Source organism: Cyphomyrmex costatus, unplaced genomic scaffold, assembly GCF_001594065.2.
Source record: "Cyphomyrmex costatus isolate MS0001 unplaced genomic scaffold, Ccosl1.0 scaffold18, whole genome shotgun sequence".
Classification (NCBI taxonomy): domain Eukaryota; kingdom Metazoa; phylum Arthropoda; class Insecta; order Hymenoptera; family Formicidae; genus Cyphomyrmex; species Cyphomyrmex costatus.
Window position 1 is genome coordinate 1,561,734 of NW_017275824.1, and position 19,652 is coordinate 1,581,385.

Here is a 19,652-nt window from a genome sequence, read left to right on the forward strand (position 1 = left end):
TACATATATGTAAGATAAAATTTTTTAATAAAACATGCTAAAATAGCGTTTACTTTTGTAAATGTAATAAAGAAAACTTGTTCCATTATAAATGAAAATTATCATATATAGTAAACAATAATAAAAATGAATTTCTATATTTATTAATAACCCATATTTTCACTAAAAAGCACTTGCATACATAAAAATAACAGAAAAATCGCACTGTTCCTAATATTTTGGCAACTTATTGTAATTACTTGCAAATATAATTTCTTCGTTGAACCACCAAATCTTTCTTTCATTATAAGAGTTGATCGTGCAGCAAACTATAGTTTTGCTGAACCACCCAATCTATTCTTTCCGTGATGATGTTCCCATAAGGTATAAATGGCAGTGTAACAGTGTATTAGGATGTGATACCACTAATTATGTTCTTAACAGATTATCGAGCTTTTTGTACATACTTGTGCAAGATGGACAATATAATTTCCTTCAATTCTTTCCTATCGAGTTCTTTTTGTAATTGACTAAAATAAATTTGTATCAAACATGTACAGCATATGACACATAGTATTAGGCACTCAAGGGACGATTGTGCACGTTTTGCATCACTAATTAAGAGGAACTTTTCTTACAATGATTTCATCGTTAGACTACGACGCTTCGCCTGTTGCTCTTGCAATGGGGACTATACACCTCTAATTTGTCCCGTGGTGTGTTCATTGCGGAATAATCGATGGGGAATGGTATGGTATTACCACGAATTATGCAAGCATCCGTCATACCCAGGAAATGCTCTCCCGGTCCAAACGGGCCGCGGCCAAACAGGAAATTGGCAAATACTAATTGATATTGTGCCCAGCCAAGAGGATGATCTCCGTTCTGAAACGAAATTTTTTTTATCGTTATTAATAAATTTTATTGATTAAGGATTAATTGCTTTTATAAAGAAGTATTATAATAAAAATTTAATAAAGAATTATAAAATAATTTTTAATGTACTTTTTGTAATAATGCTTTTAGTCTAGGTTCACAATCTTACCTTAAGAAATCGAAAAACATCAAGCTAGTAAGAAATTGACCGATCATAATCGATTATTTTTCTCATATTCAACTGTGATTGATCAATTTCTTACAGCTTTATAGTTTACGGCCTTTTAAAACAAGGTTGCGGATCTAGATGAAAGCAAGGTTGTGGATCTATAGATTAATAGTTTATTGTAGACTGTGTATAAGATTTTTTACATCCTAAAGTTATAACTTTTCTTAATCCTCTAAATTGTAATCTATTTTTATTCCTTTAAGCTCTCGTTATCAAAAATTCAAAAAAATATATTTGCTTGATCCAGATAAAAAATTTAGTCGCATCAAATTACAATTTTAATTCCTTACGAAATTATTTCAAAAATCTAACTAACCGAAGTCATAGAATTGTATGCAATATCCAGGCATTTGTTTATCCTGTCGGTGTCCAAGCCGACCACGGAACCATAAAAGGCCGCGAGTTCCCTCTTACTGATCATCCCGCTTCCAGAGCTATTTATGGCGAGGAAAAACACTCTGGGCATTACTTTGATCCAAAACGGCATATCGTTATAACTAGCACCGTCCGGCGGTGCGATGATCTGCGCCCACCAGGATAACCAGACGTCGAGATCGATCTTTTTATCTGGCTCCGCGGGCCCTTTTTTATCCTGAAGGATCAATCCGGCAAATCCATTTTCAATCTCTAGGAGCCTTAGATACTCTGGACCGTTCCATGACCAGTCAGCAAATCTTCTCAAACGCTTTCCGAAAAAAAATTATTTTTTTGTATAAATGTTGCGACAATTATCGGTTTTATTTTTAGATGTAATTATAGATTTAAAATAAAAAAATTTTTTTTTATATCGGTTCTTATGTACAATTGTAGTGCGTTATTTTACTAAAGACTTCTATTCTTTTTTTCATAGAAATATAGAAGAGAAAGTATTAAGAGGCTGCATTAAAAGCCGCTGTTGAACCCGAATGAAACAATCACCGCCGAGCGTTATCGATAACAATTGGAGCGTTTAAATGATAATTTGATGCAAAAACGATCATTAGTTGCATCAAATCGTCGAAAGATAATTCTTCTCCTGATCATATCCATGATAACGCTCGGCCCCATGTTGCTATAGTTGTGAAATAAACATTGATGGATCTCAAATAGGAGGTTCTTCCGCATCCAGCGTATCTCTGGACTTGACACCAAGCGATTATCGTCTGTCCGATTGATGCAATACGCTCTAGGTCTAGAAGATACACACTTCCGTAATTATAGCGAAGTCAAAAATCGGGTTGCTGAATGGACTGAATGGTTGCTAAATGGGTTGCTCAAAAGACAGATTATTCTTTCGTCGCGGAATGCAACTTCTACCAGAAAAGTGGCAAAAAGTTATAGCTTCCGAAAGAAAATACTTTAATATTGAGGTATTCATATATTTTGTTATTTTTGTTATTGAAATTAATGCTCAAATACAAAAAAAACAGCGGCTTTTAATGCAACCCCTTAATATTAAAAAACTGAGTTTTTTAAAAATATTATACTCTTATTTTTTAAAAACGAATAAAAAATCAAATTTTTAAAAGCAGAGTCTACCTCGGAAAGTAATGAAAAATCCTTCCTGTTGATGTAACCATCTCTATCGTGGTCTAAGAGATACGTAAAAAAGTGAGTGAATTTATCACGTTGAATGGGGGCTAAGGTCTCTGAGCCTCCACTTTTACTGAATTCAATGGCAGACAAGCTGTCGTCACTCGGAAAGCGGCTCACCCAGGTCGCTATAGATCATGATAGTTAATTGTATAATTAATTTTAATTTTGATTATTTAATCCTCATTGACGTAAGAATACAATGATAATAAATTAATTAATAATTAAAATACAATATTATTAGTAAATAAATCAATTAGATATATATATTAATAATAATAATTTTCTAGTAATTTAGTAAAACGCATTCAATCGAGCAAGAAAATATAAACATTGTGTGCTGCGAGCTTTACTTTTTACCCTGTCCTAACTTTTAAAATTAGAAAAATATAAATAAAAGTAAGTTAAACTAAAATTAATCTACGTTAGTAAAAATAAGACCTGTTCTTTTTAGTTGAACTTTTTGCACGGCTCATCTTTTCTCTTTTTCTCTCGTGGAAAAAAAAGGAAGAAAGATGAACTGTGCAAGAACTTTAGCTGAAAATAACAGATCTATGGAGTAACGATTAAAATTAACAAATTAAGACTCATTCCAGACTCACTCCAGACGTGCACGCTCCAACTGGGCTGTTCCAGTCCGGGGGCGACGACAGGTGCGACGGCGAGCTCGTCAACGTTGCTGCTGGTCGTTCTCCATCTTTTCAGAAGGTCCTTGGTCCGATCTCGCGTACGATCGCACGCCTGTCGCCAGTTGGTGATGAATTTGCGCGGTACCTTGAGCGCATTGTTGTCGTCCAGGCTGATCTCCTGGCTGCCAAGCGAGCTGCGTTGACTCTTGTCTTGTTCGCCACCACCACTCGACGTACCGTCATTTTCCGGATAGTACATTGGGTCCTTTATGCTACCTGAGCGACTCTCCATGATGGACTACTTAGTCGGACGTTATGTCTAACTAACGTTACGTACATTTCAAAGGGGGGATTCACTCTCTCACCTAAAAATAATCAATTCCACCAGTCGCAGAGGTCACCGGGTCGCTCGATATTGCGACCGCGCCGTTTCGTCGCCGCGGAATCTTCCGTGGAGGGTGTAAACAGGTGTAAAAGTAAATGTGTAAACGCATAAATTTTTATCGCACAATAATACTTATATAGTTCTCATATATAATTTATTTATTTATTTATTTTCAATGTATGTATACATCGAATAAACGTATATTTTATTCGAATTAATAATTGGTCGATCGATATGTCAAATAGATGTTGATCGACGCTAAATCAATATCAATTTGACGTTGATTGATCAATTATTTCTGGCTGAGATACTTTCTGTTTTATTTAGAGTTGTAAAAAAGATGAAAATTATTGCTATTAAAAAAATTAAAATGCTATTATAGAGATACAATGGCTGCTCTTTGCTAGAAAGAAAATTAAACGAATCGAATAAAATCGAAATTACCATCAATTAAATGTATCAGAAATTGTGAGAGATATAAAAAAAATGGACTTAATAAAATTAAAACTCCTATAAATATTTTTAAAAGACAAAAAATAATAACAGTTTGAATGGACTCTTGAAATTCAAACATAACTTATTTATTATAAGTTTTTATATAAAGGGCAAATGAGAGTAAATAACAATCAATGAAATTTGGGTGGACTTGCATGTTTTTGACTGACCAGAGGATTTTTTGAAATGACCATTGCTTAAATCAATTTTGCTGTATGCTGAAGATGACTGGAAGTCGAAACGTCCGGAACTTGGAATAGTTTTTTGAACATTAAATTATTGTAACGCACTTAGAACTGCGGTGATTTTGTTATTTACTCTTATTTGCCCTTTATACAAATAAGTTGTGTTTTTAAAAGACATTCGATGTAAAATTTATATGTATATAAACTAAGTTGTTTATAAATAATAAGTTAATGAATTCAATAATTGATAATCAATTATAAGCATATATTTTATGCCATTTGAAATTCAGGATGCATCGGATATTTAAAATAGATACCTGCAGTATCGGTCCTTTTTTTATTATCCGACCATAATAGCCGCTTATCGTTAATATCCAGCAATACATCTGGTAAAAATTTTATGTTGAAAGTTTGCATTATTGATGCAGAATTCTATTCTTTTCAACTGAACTTTTTTTTGTCCAGTTTTATGTGGTTTTTTCATTGTACAGCGGTTTGTGTTGATGATCAAAATAAATTTGTCACTGAAAAATACTAAAATGTTATTGTTCATAAAAAATTAATAAATTAATAATATAATTGAATTATAGACTCTTAAATGTTTCAAAAACAATACAAAAAATTTAAGTAAATACAAAGGCTATTAAGAGTCAACGCTGTTAGCAGTGCGTAAAAATATAATCTTAAAATCTATAACATAGATATTATGTCGAACGTTTCGATCCTTCGTTTTGGATCATCATCAGCGACAATACAATATAAATTAAAAATTACTCAGAGTTGCAAACAATGATATTGTCCCGCAGTATGTAATATATACAACCAATCTGAGGCAAGACTATCACTTCTTCACGTGAAAGTATGTACATTAGTTCGAATAATTGAGTATGTCTGTGAATTATATAATCAAGAATTATAAATTACATTAAAAAATTTTTTTTAAAAATTATAAAATTTGATAAAACAGTAAAAATTAAATACTCAATAAGCTTACCTCAAGTTGATCGACAAAAGACATTATTGTTCATGTCAAATTTATTAATATTAAATTTTGATTATACGTTGAAACTGTATTGAAAAAATTCTACAGTTCTACAGATAATTATTTATTATCGCTATTTTTTTCTCGCATTTTCTTTTTTTCAAGAATTTTGGGGAATTTGTATCAAATATTCGGTGTCACAATTCTTTTTGGATATCCAGGATCTGTTTTTTGTTCCTGCACTGTCTGAACATATATCTATAAATGATAATTTATTTTTAAATAACGATTTATTTTTATACAAATTAAAGAATATGAAAAAAATATGTATAATATATAGATATTTCGTATTCTGCTATCTTTTTTGTTCCGGATATCGACGGATGCTTGTTTTAGCGATTCTCGTCCCGCATCTCAGAGGTCTCTGAGCGTGACGTGGGAACGCGCCATCTTAATTAAGTGAGAGAGTGGCTCCCTCAGCAAGAAAGAGCTGATCCTTTCCTTCCGTTATATTTCGCGTGGGGTGAGTGATATGTGGTGTAAATCGTATTTTATTATAACCATCCTTGATTTTATTAGCGTCGGAATATGGGCAGATTGTTCATCAAACTTCCTAATTCGGAAGTCTCTCATATTTTTCATAGACCTTCTCATTGATCTATCGTAGTCATCGCGATGGAAACGCTAACCTCGAGGATACCTGCCGCACTCATGCTCCACGTTTCTCTCCTTTGAATAAACTTCGCGAAGCGAATCTCCGACGAAAATAACGATTTAAATGCATACACTTTTATTAGAAAAAGAAGGAATTGTTTATAAGAAATTTTTATACAAATCATAAATAATAATATTGTTTAATCATCTTATTTATTACTTGTATCTAGGGATCCGCGATGGGTGCATATAAGTATATGCAGGAGCTATATCGCAAGAAGCAAAGCGATGTGCTCCGCTTCTTGCTGCGCATCAGATGCTGGCAGTACCGCCAGTTAACAAAGATGCACCGTGCTCCTAGACCATCTAGACCAGACAAGGCCCGTCGTTTGGGTTACAAAGCCAAGCAAGGTATGCATTACCTCTGCCAGATAGAAAACATGCCCATAGAAAAATATCAATTTGAGAATATTCAAATATTCAAAGTTAAAACGCTTGTTCTTTCTTTTTTTTTAAATTGAATTTGTATTTCATCTTCTCTCTTTTTCTCTAATGTGCAAAAAAGAGGATAGATAAATCATGCAGAGTTCAGTTAAAAAAAAATGTAAATATGAATGGATTGTGAATACCAGCTAATGCATATTCTCATAATTTATGACAGAGAGATATATGATTTTGTTAAACTATATTGTATCTTTTAGATTTGAATATCTTGTATACTTATTTTATAAAAATTGAGTATATTTTTCACAGCTAGTAAATTTTAGTTTACACTTGAACTAATAAGTAATTCTTTAACACATAATATAATAACGATATTGTTATAATTGCCTTATTACGGCTGATAGCAGAATATATGCAATTTTGCATGATTCTAAGTGAAAATTAAATGATGATTTGTACTTGCACCACTCTGACAGTTTTGTGGGGAGAATTATACCTACTATGTCTACTGATATATTTGGTAAATTTATTTTATGAATATTTGATCTTAAATAGAGAATAAACACAAAATTTTATTTTTGTACAGGTTTTGTTATCTTCAGAATTCGTGTACGCCGTGGTGGACGCAAGCGTCCAGTTCCTAAGGGTGCAACTTATGGCAAGCCCAAGAGCCATGGTGTCAATCAGTTGAAACCAACCAGGAAATTGCAGTCAGTTGCTGAGGTGAGATATTTGAATACAAAAAATTAAATAACATAAAAACATGATCTTAGAAATCATGTATGATGAATTGTACCATGCACCACTCTTACTTTAAAATGGGGAAGCAGTTGTACTTTCTGATTACAGACATTTTAATTACAGAAATTATAACTTTTTATTAATATTAATTAAAACACCATCTTTTTTAAATTTTATATTTGTATACTTCCAAAAATGATGATAGATTTGTTAATAATGAACAACATTGATTCTTTTTCTTCCTTGGATGTCTGAAATTGTTATTAATTTAATAGTTATCAGTCTTTTTTGCTGGGACTTTTTACTAACAATGTTTCCTTGCAGGAACGCGTTGGCCGCCGTTGCGGTGGATTGCGAGTGCTTAACAGTTACTGGGTAGCTCAAGACTCTTCGTACAAATATTATGAAGTTATTCTGATCGATCCTGCTCACAAGGTAATATTCAAAACTAATTTATAGCTTTCATTCGCTTGGAAAGCAAAATGATTGTTTTATCATTCTTATTATTAACATTATTATTATATGCGATATATAATACTTTCTTTTATTTGATAATATGATGACATTTTATATTACCAATGAATGATCCATGATTCTTTATCTTCCTTGGATGTCTGAACACAACATAAATTTTAAGAATTATTTTTTAGAGATCTGTTCGTCGTGTATACTTTTAACGTTTCCTGATTTCATTCCAGGCAATTCGTAATGATCCTAAGGTAAATTGGGTCTGCAATGCGGTACATAAGCACCGTGAGCTTCGCGGTAAGACCTCCGCTGGCAGAAGCTCTCGTGGATTGGGTAAAGGACATCGCTATTCGCAAACGATTGGTGGTTCGCGCCGTGCAGCCTGGAAGAGACGAAACACACTGTCTCTCCGCAGAAAGCGATAATTATTTTGTTTGTAATTTGTACATTACAAGATACATCATTTTATTGCTTACTTGGTATCAATATCGTGACGTATCCTGTAAAAAAAATAAATATCTCTTTCTTAAAACTTGTAAAATTTTAGATTCTTTAATTTCCTTTTCTGTACCCATGAAATCTTAATTAAAAAATCCAAAGCAGGAAATATAACGAAAAAACAGCAAATAAAAATAATTTTTATAACCGATTTATTTTTTAATTATGTATATTTTTAAAACAACGTAAAGGAAATAACTCATTGACCGGGTCCAGATAATGATTTGTCCATGAATTTCTTTTTCGCAAAACAGAGCCACCATTTACTCGGCTTCCCATCCTCGCCATATACTTTTTCAACAATTCTAACAGCCGTTTCCTGCCTAATCTGATGAAGATATTGTCTCATGAGATCTAAAATTGGAAGTGATATATTATAGAATATATCAGTTGTTAATTTCCAAATTATGCGTTTGGTATTTACCAGCTTCAGCAGGACTGCTTGGTTTGGCATATACAGAATTCAATGGAAAGCCAGAATCACCAGGGATATCAAATTTAGAGATAGCAAGGGAAAACATCTCATTCATAGCATGTGATTGAGTCGCACACTTTTGTAGCTTCTTCAGACATTCGGTAATGAATAAAGTGATGTAAATTAAAACTCTGTCAGCCTCGCTCTGAAATGAAAGTACAACTTGACATATATAGGAATTATATCTCCTCTCATGATAGAATCGGACTTTTAAATACCTTAATTTCATATGTCCTAAAAAATACATTTGCTTTGAAGAAATATAATGCCTCATCAATGATGTCTTGTTCTTTGTTGTTGAAAGGAGGTGCAGGACCCCTGAATGTGGTTTTGATTGGCAGCAATGCCATGTTTCCAATAGTACCATGGCTCTTTGTGAAACTTGAGTGATACGCCTAAAATATTATAAGCAATGTATAAGGTATGAAATATTTGAGATATTACAAACAAGACAGATGACTAATCTAATCAGATTGTTATAGACTGATATTTATAGTCTATTTCTATTTATAGTAAATTCTTAAGTCTGTCTTAAATACTTAAAATGTCAAACCATCAATTAGGAGGCAGCATTAGTGTGTTTGGACATTACTTTTAAAACTATCTTAAAATAAGAACGGACTATAAATATTGATTATAGACTTTGGTCTAACAAGCTGGCTCTACATTATTATTCAGTCTTAAAAAATTGTTACAATTATAATATAATCTATACGAGTAAGAAATTTTTATTTTATAGATATTTCATAAAAAAAGAAAAAAAATAATAGCAAAAATCCATGCTGGAAAAGAAGAGACGTTGCACTTTGGTTATGGGTGACGCCCTTTAGCATTGCATGTTTATCTTGAAACATCGTTTGCTTGCGTTGGCATAAAGTGTCAGGACTTACAGGCATAATGATGATAGAATAACAGTCTTCTAACAAAACAGAGTAAACAGAGGCACGTTAACTACAACATGCCTTGAAATGTCAAACTGTGTCGAGCTGATCAGCAAACCGTAACAGTCTAGTTCGAACAAGCGGCAGCAGACCGCGCTGATGAAACTACCGCGTCCAGGGATGCAATCATCAGGAAAAGAGAAACAGCAGTGACGATACGACGTGTGTGTTTGTGTGCGATTGTATGCCAGTGTTACGGAGTTCCCGATGATGATGTTGCGCCGAGGCTCGCCGAGCTCGTGAAAACGCTCGACGAACGTTTAACGCGTTCGCGTTCCCTTGGAAACGACGACGACGACGTAGAGGAGAGAGAAAGCTCGTCCGCACATGTCGATCTCCATGCAGATTGACAGCGGCATGTTGATGAATCCAGACACCAGCCTCTGCCGCGTCTGCCTAACCGTGGATCACAACAACCAATGCATCTTCCGCAGAAACTGGGACGATCCGGAGAACCCTTCTGGATTGTCCGAGAAGTTGCAACTATGCTGCGGCGTGGAGGTTTGTTTTCCACCTGCGCTTTCTATTTATTTTGCATACAAAGCACGAGTCGCTCTCTTTTCTTATTCAGGTTCTGGAGGATGATGGCCTGCCCACTAGTATCTGCCTTGAATGTGTGATGAAAGTCAATGTTGCCTACGAATTGAGGAAACAGTGTCAGAAAGCAGACGTAGAACTCAGGAAGTTGTATGGAAAAGTTTTGAGAACAAACATTGCCAGCATTTCTACAAAAGTACTTTTATTTTTGAATATGAATAAAATAATAATAAGTAACTAACTGGTTTAGAATTAACAATTGATTAAGTAGATAAAGGAACAATAAACTTGATAATAGTTTAAATTTAAACTGAAACACTTGGATAATTTATGCGATTAAAAATACAGTTTTTTTATTTTTTCTATTTAAAATAATAATTTCAATACTGTTCAGGCTGACATATTCTTTTTTGCAGGACCAATGTTGTCAAACTGACCAATCTTTTATCTTGGATGCAATCAATTTGAGTGACAACATAGAATTAAGTACAGATAATGAAGTTAACATGGAAAAAAGTATAATGCAATCAAATGTTATAAGACAAGAACAAATACCAGATGCTTTTGATCAAATCAAACAGGATATTTCAGTTAACAATGAAGTAGATTTAGGCTTCGGTAATAAATATAAACAAATAGAACATGACAAAATAGCTAATAGAATCAGAAACGAGAATAACTGTAGAACGAGAAGATTGACTATGTTTAAAAGAGTCACCTCTATAGAAAATTTGAGAAATTATAAAGAGAGACAGAGACGATACATTAAAAAGAGCTTAAACGTCAAACGCGACAGCAGCGATAGCGAGTATCAAACAAAGGTGAGAAATGTCCACAGCAGGATGAACAGAGCGTCCGAACTGGAGTTACAATATAAATGTCAAAAATGTGATAGATTTTATTCCAGTAAAAAGTCTTTAGATAGACACACATTGACTCATAACGATAAAAAGTTCAAATGCGATAGCTGTGATAAGCAATTCTTCTGTCTGGATAAATTACATAAACACATTAATCTGCACAGAACAAAGGAGAAGCCAAAACCAGTGTTATGCAAAATCTGCAACAAGAGTTTCAGAAAGATCGACACTATGGTCAGGCATCTGAATACTCACAAGAAGGCATATCCTAAGGACGTTTTCTCTATACTGAAAGAAATACGGGACAAAAGAAGATTGGAAAATAATCCAGAGTCTTTCGAAATGTCGCTTACGTTGGACGAAGACGAAGAAGTGGCACATGATGAACAATTTCAAAGTGAAAACGACGGTAGTACAAGAGAGCTGCGAAAACGTAACAATACAAAAGTGGAACTAAGAGATTCGGATTTAGTGAACAGTGATTCCAGCGATGACAAGACAGAGCCTTTTGATGACGCGTCGCTCTTCAACTGCAAACATTGTAGCAAGAGTTATCGTACGGAAAGGTCGCTTCAACGTCATCTACTAATACACGATGAGAAGAAATATGTTTGCAACGTTTGCAACATGAAGTTCTTTCGACAAGATAGGTTGAAGAGCCACATGGATCGGTACGGTCATGATGAAACCAAGATTTGTTTAGAGCCGCAGAAGCCACCTGATGATAAGTCGGCCATCAAGCTGATAAACACTTGGATAAGAGAGGAATTGGATTCTGACAACGAGGGCAAGGGGTTTCCATGTAGAATCTGCGGAAAATCATACGACACGAAGAAGTCCTTGTTGAAACATCAAATGAACACACACGGTGGACAAAACGAATACTGCACGAGTTGCGGTACCGTGTGTAATTGCGCGTACAAGGATCAGGAGAAAGGCAACGAAAAGTCAAAGCCGTATACTTGCGAGGAGTGTAATAAGTCCTTCGAGAAGGAGATCAAGCTGCATAAGCATCTGCGAATTCATGAGCGCGCCAAGGAGCAGCAGGACGCGAACTTTAAGCGTTTTCTATGCCACATATGCAGCAAAACGTTTCGACAGAATACTGGCCTCATGTTCCACATGAGAACACATACGGGTTACAAGCCGCATGTGTGCAAGTACTGCGGTCGTGGCTTCACATCCAACTCGAATTGCATCAATCATGAGAGGACTCATACGGGTGATCGGCCTTTTGTTTGTCAATACTGCAGCGCTGCGTTCGCCAAATCGTGCACCCTCAAGGCTCATATCACCACGCACACCGGCGAAGCGAATTATCATTGCAAGACCTGCGGCAAATCGTTCCGTCGGTTGAAGTACTTGAAGGAGCACAGATTTACGCACACAGGCGAGAAGCCATACGCATGTAAGATCTGCGGCACCGCGTATAGTCATTCTGGCAGTTTATTCGTACACGAGAAGAAATGCAAAGCGCAATTCAGCAATTATCAGACGGGGGTTGTACAAAATGCACAGCAACAGCAACAGGTTTCCTACAATCAATCCCCTCAGACCACTGGCTGCATTTCTATGGCATCCACTTCTTCAGTTGTTGCTCCTATTATCACTACGCTGCCTCAGACTCACCTAAACGTCATTAATAGTACTCTGAATGTACAGGCGAACAAAGACTACGTGGATAATATTCATCGAATGAACGCGCAAGCAGCGACTAACGCAACCACAGTTGTTTCACCGGGTCTACACCCGAATGTTGATATTTCCGAAATAAATTCCGCCGTCAGGAACTTCTCCATCATCGGGCAGATGTTTCACACTTAGGAAAGCGTACGAGCGAAATGCGAATCAAGACTACTGTGATAAATGTCCCTTTTTTTTTTAACAATACTTGTCAAGATGTATTTTACATTTCGAGTGTAGCTACGTATCTTTCTGCTTTATTATATAATAATTCTTTGATAACAAAAACTCCCATACAATTAAAAATTAACTTGAAAAGAAAAAGGGATTTTATTTATGTAATTTTTCATTGTCTCTGAACAAGGCTCAAAAATGAGCTGAGACATGTAAGAATAATTTTTGTAACAAATAAGTTTTGCTTGATAAATATCAGCGTTTGCGTAAAGTTATCTGTGCATCACTCCTAGTGCCTTTTTTCTTTCCAAGTTAATTTCTGCTTTATCTTTCAGTAAACATTAAGATAAGTATATTGTATTGTACCTACGTCACAATATGGGAAGATGGGTATAGAATGTATATTTGTATCTTACGATTATTAGAAATTTTTATCGTACAGAATTTTTATACGACAGAATATTTTTATTCTGTATAGCTGTTATACAAAAATATACATATACATATATGTATATATATAATATATATATGTGTGTACGTATAACTTTATATTTTAATGATTGAATTGTTACTTCTGTATATACGTAATTATTATGTAATTATTACGTAGATGATTCGTCTGTTGAATCAGGGAAAGTTCTATCAGTTATGAATTTTTATGAGTTCTATTCTACGTCAAAAATTTTTATAAATTTCATAACTGACAAATACATATACGTATATACATATATTGAGCAAGATTTAATTCGTGTATACAACATGATAAAATAAATACATTTTGCACCTATGCGGCTTATTCATTTTTCGAATTGTCTTAAATTAAAATATCCCCTTATTAAAAGTATTCAAACGTGTCAGCAACTAAATTGACGTTATATTTATTGTCATTTGATATATATTTATATATGTATATAAGATCAGGGAAGTTATTTTTATCGTTATCTTTACTATTACTTTTCAAAACAACGATTTTGTAATGACGTTGCAATTTTTTATGACAGTAATGATAATTAAAAGTTAAGATTTTGGAAATGTCACTTTTGAAAACTTGTCATCATACATTATTTTTTGTGAGAGAGAGAAAAAAGTAGTTCATTACTTGAAATATATCATTTCGTTATTTTTAAAAATAACGATTCGACATATAAGAAATGAACTACTATTCTCAATATATGCGTAATGATGACAAGTCACTTTTCAAAGTGATATTCCTAGTCTTAGTTTTCAGTTCGCTGTCGTTAATGTCATAACAAAATTGCAACGTTTTTTGTTAAATTGTTTTAAAATATAATGACAAAAGTAACGATAATATAGTAATTTCCCATTCCTGTTTAAAATTATTATTTCTTTTTTTTACATAAATTTCTTTTTTATATTATAACAAAAAATAATGTTTTTAAATGTATATATTTTATTTGTGAAAATAAGAATAAAATTTTATTTTATATTTCAATATTTTGAAGAATATCTTTACTGTGAAGCAAGTTACATTTAATTTAAAATATTAAGCATATCATAAATATGGGTGATAATTTTTGAGTTTGAATATGAAAAAGATTTGAATGGATATTTCCAAATTTTCCTGATCCATTTTTCAACAATACATTACATAGTCTATTTTTGCCAGCATCACTTTCACGATGCGAGCTGTTTGACCGGTTTGACGATAGATATAGTTTCATATTTTATGTGTACGTAGTACAATGTAAAAGATAGAATAATACTTGAAAGATGTTTAAAGAATGGCTATGATATGTTTGAAAAATTGGAACGTGAAATATTTTTCTTTTAAATTATTACAAGCAATTTTTGCTTGTTTATATTTAATCGTTTTTCTGGCTCTCGAAAGTGAGTCACGTCTGTAAATGAAAGGCTGTATTCAAGGAGCGCGCCATTAGGCGCTATTACATCAATCTATCCTTGTTTTATGAATGAATGATAAAGGTAGCAACACGATAGCCTCGATAGTGTGGCTTCCCAAACGCAGTTATTGGCTGCGAGTGGAGACCGGTGGGGATGTCGAACTGGTAGTAGGGACAAGGACTGTAGTTGTAGGGAGATAATAAATAGAGGAATTTAGCCGGCTGCCGGCAAAAATTCTACGTTGTTGTACCTTCGAGGTCTATTCGGTTGGCCTGATTCTACGACGCCGTTGGTGATTGCACAATAAACGCCTTTTCATCTTCGCAGAATTTGTTAAATTGTAAGTAGAATTCTGTTATTCTTACGTATTCAGACTTATACTCGACACTAATTAATTCGAGACTGCCGAGATCTTACTGTGCGCAATATTACGTTAATATGTCGAGCAAAAGTAAATTTGTGGTAACCGCCCAGCTAATTGATAGGGATTAACGGCTTATAGTAGCGGATGAATTAGTTTTATCACCATGACGAAGCAATAATAATGCCAAGGTCTATTCGGGGAATTATTCGGTATAGTCATGGCATTCGAAAATTGTTGCGAAAATATAAGTACGAATAGAGGACTACAAGAGGAAACGCCTCAACAATGGCGTCGCCAATATTAGAATCGAAATAACGAGATTAGAATCTTATTTCATAAAGCATATTTTATAAATAATGATTAATGAGAATTATCGTTTAAAATCTGAGAACTATAATCGAATATGCATATATTTTCTTATCTCATGCAAAATATATTTTAAATAAAAGCTCATATTTTTATATGGATTCTTATCCAGTTTCATTATCAATCTATGAATACTCTATATATGTAAAGATTTCACATTCTACAATCTATAAATATGGTACCATATTGCACAAGAATTTTTTGCAACTTTTGTAGGTAAAACATATTGTGCAGTAATATTCCAGGTCAAACATAAGTTAATAATATAGGGACGTCATCATGACCTATTTGTCATTTGCAAGTTCACTTAAATGATAAATGTAGTTATGATGACGTTCTACGGCTAGGGTATCACACACATTATGTGTTCTACCTGGGATATTACTATGTATAATGTGTTTTAAGCATGAAAGTTGAAAAAAGAATATACATACGCTATGTTTAAAAAATTTTGTGCAATATGATTAATCGTGTATATATAGTTTGATAAGAATGATAAGAAAATAGGACTTGTAATGATTATATAACGTAATTGGAACTCTTACAGATTTAAAATTTATTATGTTACAACATCGCATATAATAATTTTATTTCTAATAAATAGTATATAAAATTATTAATGATTTAATTAATGATTTTATAATTATATATTCAATTTTTTTTAATTTGTTCTGATGACAATTTCATTTCAATTCAGATTTTAAATTAAAATTTTAACTTAATATGGTTGGACAACAATATTGATTAAAAATTGGTTTTGAATTTTGGCTTTAAATATCTAGTTTAAAGGTAATATTAATTAAAAATTAATTTTAACCCTCCGTCTGTAATTGTGTTTTTATTCCTTCTGTTTTACTCATTCGAGTCTTTTTTGTTTAGCTTAACAATGTTTTTTATTTATTTATTATTCTAGACTTTTAAAAAATTTATAATTGTTTTTCATCATCTTTATTACATTATCAAGTATAATAGTTTTTTTAACTCAAATGAAAATGTTTTTATGAGAAATGAAATTTGAGCAAAAATCAGTAGTATTTAGAAGAAATTTCGCTCATACCAAAAAAAACCCCAAATTGCAGAAGGAGAATTAAAATCTAGTATTTAACTTTTAATTTATATATATTTAATATAAAATATATTTTGATAAAAAATAAATTTAAAGTTGAAACTAGTCTTAACAAACTTCTTTAATAAGACTGAGAATATTAAAGCGTATTATATATATATCCGCATAAAATTATTTTTATATTCTTAAAATCATGACGATAAAGAAAAACATAATGAGTATTTTCTTTTAGCAACATGCCTTCTTATAAGCTGATTTATTTCCCTGTCTCGGCATTGGCTGAGCCAATTCGCTTCCTGTTTCACTATGCTGGCATCGAGTTTGAAGATGAACGTTTCGATAGAAAGGATTGGCCAAAACTTAAGCCAAGTATGTACATTTGATTAATCTTAATAGTATATATTACTATTCACCTGTTGCGAATTTAATCCAGTTCAATCCTTGAAATCCGATTTAGGAACAGATAACAGATCTCTAAAAGTATAGTCGTTACATTATCTTTTGAAGCGGCGACTAATCTTCCTTACAATATTTTTAAATACAAAATATTTTGATGCTGGGATTATGCCAGTTTGATTCTTAACGAGACGTTTACCTTTAGTTTTTTTTTATATACACAAAACAGAACTGATATTTTTTTTTACAATAGAGCCTTTTCTTTTTTATTACGTATTGTAATAGGAAAACCAGTATTGTAATGTAAATACAGTGTATATGTATTTTTAATTAATGACATTCAAGTTAGTCAATCAATTAATACATAATAGAATTTAAAACATAAACTTTTCAACATAAAGCCATATAAAAATTGAAAATATAATTGTGTGTATTTAACTTTAATTATGTAATAATTATATAACCATAATTTACTGTACCATATTTACCATAACTGTTAATATTTATATAATCATAATTATTAACTATCACAGTTCTTAATGTATGTTCTTAAAAGATATTTGCTGTAGATACAAATTTGTCACAATAATCTAGATAGCTAGACGTTCATAATATCTATTATGAATTTTATTCAATTTTAACAGCATGTTAAATTCGTTTCATCTTTCAGGTACACCATTCGGCAAAGTACCCGTACTCGAAGTAGATGGAAAGCAAATCGATCAGTCCGTAGCTATCAGCCGTTATTTGGCGAAGCAATGTGGTCTTGCTGGCAAGAACGATTGGGAGTCTTTGGAAATAGATGCGACCGTCGATACCATTCATGATGTACGCGCCAGTGAGTATAATATTCTGTTTATACAATATTGACTTGTTTATCGGAAAGGGAGATTTAGTTTTAAAATAAATTTGAATCATGATATTCATGCCTTTATATCTCAATAATACAAACAGATCTATTTGCAATGATAATATAAGAAATATATTTTTTATACTTGCGTTAAATTCGATTTACTCAAATATTGGATTCAAGCTGTTTGTCACAATTGTCACTATCTTATTTATCTTTTTCCTTGTTTGTATTAGATATTGCTGCTTTCTTTTACGAAAGCAATGAAACAGTTAAAGATGCGAAACGTAAAGCTGCCATGGAAACAGTACCATTTTATTTGGAGCGTTTAGACGCACAAGTAAAGAAGAATGGCGGTTACTTTGTCGGTGGTTCTTTGACGTGGGCCGATTTCGTTTTCGTCGGTCTTTTGGAATATTTGAATCACATGATGAAGGAGGACATCGTCGAGAAGTATAAGAATCTGAAACAACTCCAAAAGACAGTTGAGGAATTACCGGCTATCAAGAAATGGCTCGAGAAGCGTCCGCCATCAGTCTATCCGAAATAATTCCGTGGATTTTGTAAAATGGTTTTTCAGCAGTGTTCCTTAATGATTAATAAAATATTGATTTTTTTTTTAAACGCGTCTATATCTATGTTTGGAAGGCATATATGATTGATTCATAAACTAAGAGATACACTGAATATATATATTTTTTTTTAACACGCGTTGAAGGCTGAATATTACTCATATTGTTGTATGTCATATAATGTTAAAACTGTAATAAGATAGTTTCTAATTAAATCTCGAAAAACAAACTATTATTTTCTTTATATAATTTTGTATTTCAATAAATCTACTTTTACTATTTTCTTGTTGATTTCTTTTATATTTGCGAAACTTACTTTTCCAATTATTTAATTTCTTATTTATAATGCATTTTCATTCCTAATTTTAAATAAAAAATTATCAGGAGATGATGTATTATAATTAAGAATGATTAATGCACATTTGAAAAATTGGACTGTCCTTGCTTTTAAAATTTTTTAGACTATATTTATCAAGCAATTTTTATCTTTCGAAAGTTTTCTCCTGAAAATGAGTCGTGTCTCAATGATACAAGGTGGAGGTGTGTTAAAACAGTAAAGAGATAGTAGAAGAATTTAATAGCTGAGCAGTTGATTCTACTATCAGTAGAATCACCATTGATAATATGGAACAATGCGGATTTACCGGCAAAAACGATTGGGAATCTTCGAAAATCGACTAATCAGAAGTAAACTATCAATATCATACGAGACTTACGACAAAGTTAGTAAATATTCTATGTATTTAATTTCTATTCGTATCAGAAACAGAAATTTCTTTGAAAGCAGATTCAAATCATGATGTATTGAGATCTTTATTTCGAATAGACGAATTCATATATTCATAAATAATAGTGAAAATTTCCTTTACCAAAACGATTTGGACTATGTATCATTTTATTTATCTTTCTTTTGTTGCATATATTAATGTTATTGTTTTTTAATTTGTAAACTGCGGACAGAAGCTTGAAGTTACTAGTGAGATGGTGCCATTATATCATATTTAGTATCTGAATGTTTAGGTAAAAAAGAATAGTTGTTATTTTATTGTTCAATGATGTTTGATTCGTGAATAAAAAAAATTTTTTTTTTTAAATATTTATATTTATCTACGGCAGGCATGCACTTATATGGATCTAAATCAATATTTTTGAGATACAAATGAATATTTAATTTTTTGTTGGAGACTGTTACGAGTATTGACAATAATAAAAATATAACGTCAGATTATATCTTAAAACATTTTTTATTATGTAATCTTGTAGTTCAACAAATCGATAATTTGTTGATTTCTTTCGCATTTACAAGGTCTTATATCTTTCTATCCGTTTAATTTATTATCATCCATCTATACGATTCTGTATTCACTT

The 19,652-nt window shown here is 32.4% G+C and overlaps 4 protein-coding genes across 5 annotated transcripts; 2 read left to right on the plus strand and 2 right to left on the minus strand.

The window, feature by feature from the left end:
- Positions 1-199: 199 nt before the first annotated feature.
- LOC108772136 (uncharacterized) lies at positions 200-3,577 on the minus strand. The gene is made up of 4 exons (XM_018537595.1): positions 3,259-3,577; positions 2,603-2,784; positions 1,401-1,769; positions 200-864 (listed from the first exon to the last, which is right to left on the minus strand). The coding sequence occupies exons 1-4, from the start codon at positions 3,575-3,577 to the stop codon at positions 631-633; spliced, it is 1,104 nt and encodes a 367-aa protein (XP_018393097.1). The 3' UTR covers positions 200-630.
- Positions 3,578-5,801: 2,224 nt separating this feature from the next.
- On the plus strand, positions 5,802-8,122 carry RpL15 (ribosomal protein L15). Its single transcript, XM_018537597.1, has 5 exons — positions 5,802-5,855; positions 6,217-6,397; positions 7,017-7,153; positions 7,496-7,606; positions 7,870-8,122. The coding sequence occupies exons 2-5, from the start codon at positions 6,226-6,228 to the stop codon at positions 8,062-8,064; spliced, it is 615 nt and encodes a 204-aa protein (XP_018393099.1). The 5' UTR covers positions 5,802-5,855; positions 6,217-6,225; the 3' UTR covers positions 8,065-8,122.
- Positions 8,123-8,336: 214 nt separating this feature from the next.
- On the minus strand, positions 8,337-9,762 carry Arpc3A (Actin-related protein 2/3 complex, subunit 3A). The gene is made up of 4 exons (XM_018537663.1): positions 9,503-9,762; positions 8,831-9,007; positions 8,562-8,757; positions 8,337-8,491 (listed from the first exon to the last, which is right to left on the minus strand). Exons 1-4 carry the CDS (start codon positions 9,506-9,508, stop codon positions 8,337-8,339), a joined length of 534 nt encoding a protein of 177 aa, XP_018393165.1. The 5' UTR covers positions 9,509-9,762.
- A 73-nt stretch (positions 9,763-9,835) lies between these two features.
- Positions 9,836-18,436, plus strand: LOC108772210 (glutathione S-transferase). 2 transcript variants are annotated; one of them, XM_018537700.1, is made up of 6 exons: positions 9,836-10,054; positions 10,125-10,286; positions 10,507-12,761; positions 16,699-16,835; positions 17,533-17,700; positions 17,949-18,436. In XM_018537700.1, the coding sequence occupies exons 1-6, from the start codon at positions 9,881-9,883 to the stop codon at positions 18,260-18,262; spliced, it is 3,210 nt and encodes a 1,069-aa protein (XP_018393202.1). In that variant the 5' UTR covers positions 9,836-9,880; the 3' UTR covers positions 18,263-18,436. The 2 variants fall into 2 exon arrangements, with proteins under 2 accessions (XP_018393202.1, XP_018393201.1); XM_018537699.1 differs by lacking the exons at positions 9,836-10,054; positions 10,125-10,286; positions 10,507-12,761 and adding an exon at positions 14,882-15,010.
- Positions 18,437-19,652: the final 1,216 nt, after the last annotated feature.

Bases quoted from the DNA above. Each gene is read 5' to 3' on its own strand.
- Arpc3A (XM_018537663.1), bottom strand. The intron at 8,758-8,830 runs GTATTTAAAAGT...CTTTCATTTCAG, and splicing joins TTAGGACATATGAAATTAAG to AGCGAGGCTGACAGAGTTTT. The intron at 8,492-8,561 runs GTAAATACCAAA...TTCCAATTTTAG, and splicing joins AAGCAGTCCTGCTGAAGCTG to ATCTCATGAGACAATATCTT.
- RpL15 (XM_018537597.1), top strand. From the start codon at position 6,226: ATGGGTGCATATAAGTATATGCAGGAGCTATATCGCAAGAAGCAAAGC. The intron at 7,154-7,495 runs GTGAGATATTTG...GTTTCCTTGCAG, and splicing joins AATTGCAGTCAGTTGCTGAG to GAACGCGTTGGCCGCCGTTG. The intron at 7,607-7,869 runs GTAATATTCAAA...ATTTCATTCCAG, and splicing joins TGATCGATCCTGCTCACAAG to GCAATTCGTAATGATCCTAA.
- LOC108772136 (XM_018537595.1), bottom strand. From the start codon at position 3,577: ATGGAGAGTCGCTCAGGTAGCATAAAGGACCCAATGTACTATCCGGAA. The intron at 1,770-2,602 runs GTAGACTCTGCT...TTTTTCGGAAAG, and splicing joins ATTTTTCATTACTTTCCGAG to CGTTTGAGAAGATTTGCTGA. The intron at 865-1,400 runs GTTAGTTAGATT...ATTTCGTTTCAG, and splicing joins CATACAATTCTATGACTTCG to AACGGAGATCATCCTCTTGG.
- LOC108772210 (XM_018537700.1), top strand. From the start codon at position 9,881: ATGTCGATCTCCATGCAGATTGACAGCGGCATGTTGATGAATCCAGAC. The intron at 10,287-10,506 runs GTACTTTTATTT...TCTTTTTTGCAG, and splicing joins TTGCCAGCATTTCTACAAAA to GACCAATGTTGTCAAACTGA. The intron at 17,701-17,948 runs GTGAGTATAATA...TGTTTGTATTAG, and splicing joins CATTCATGATGTACGCGCCA to ATATTGCTGCTTTCTTTTAC.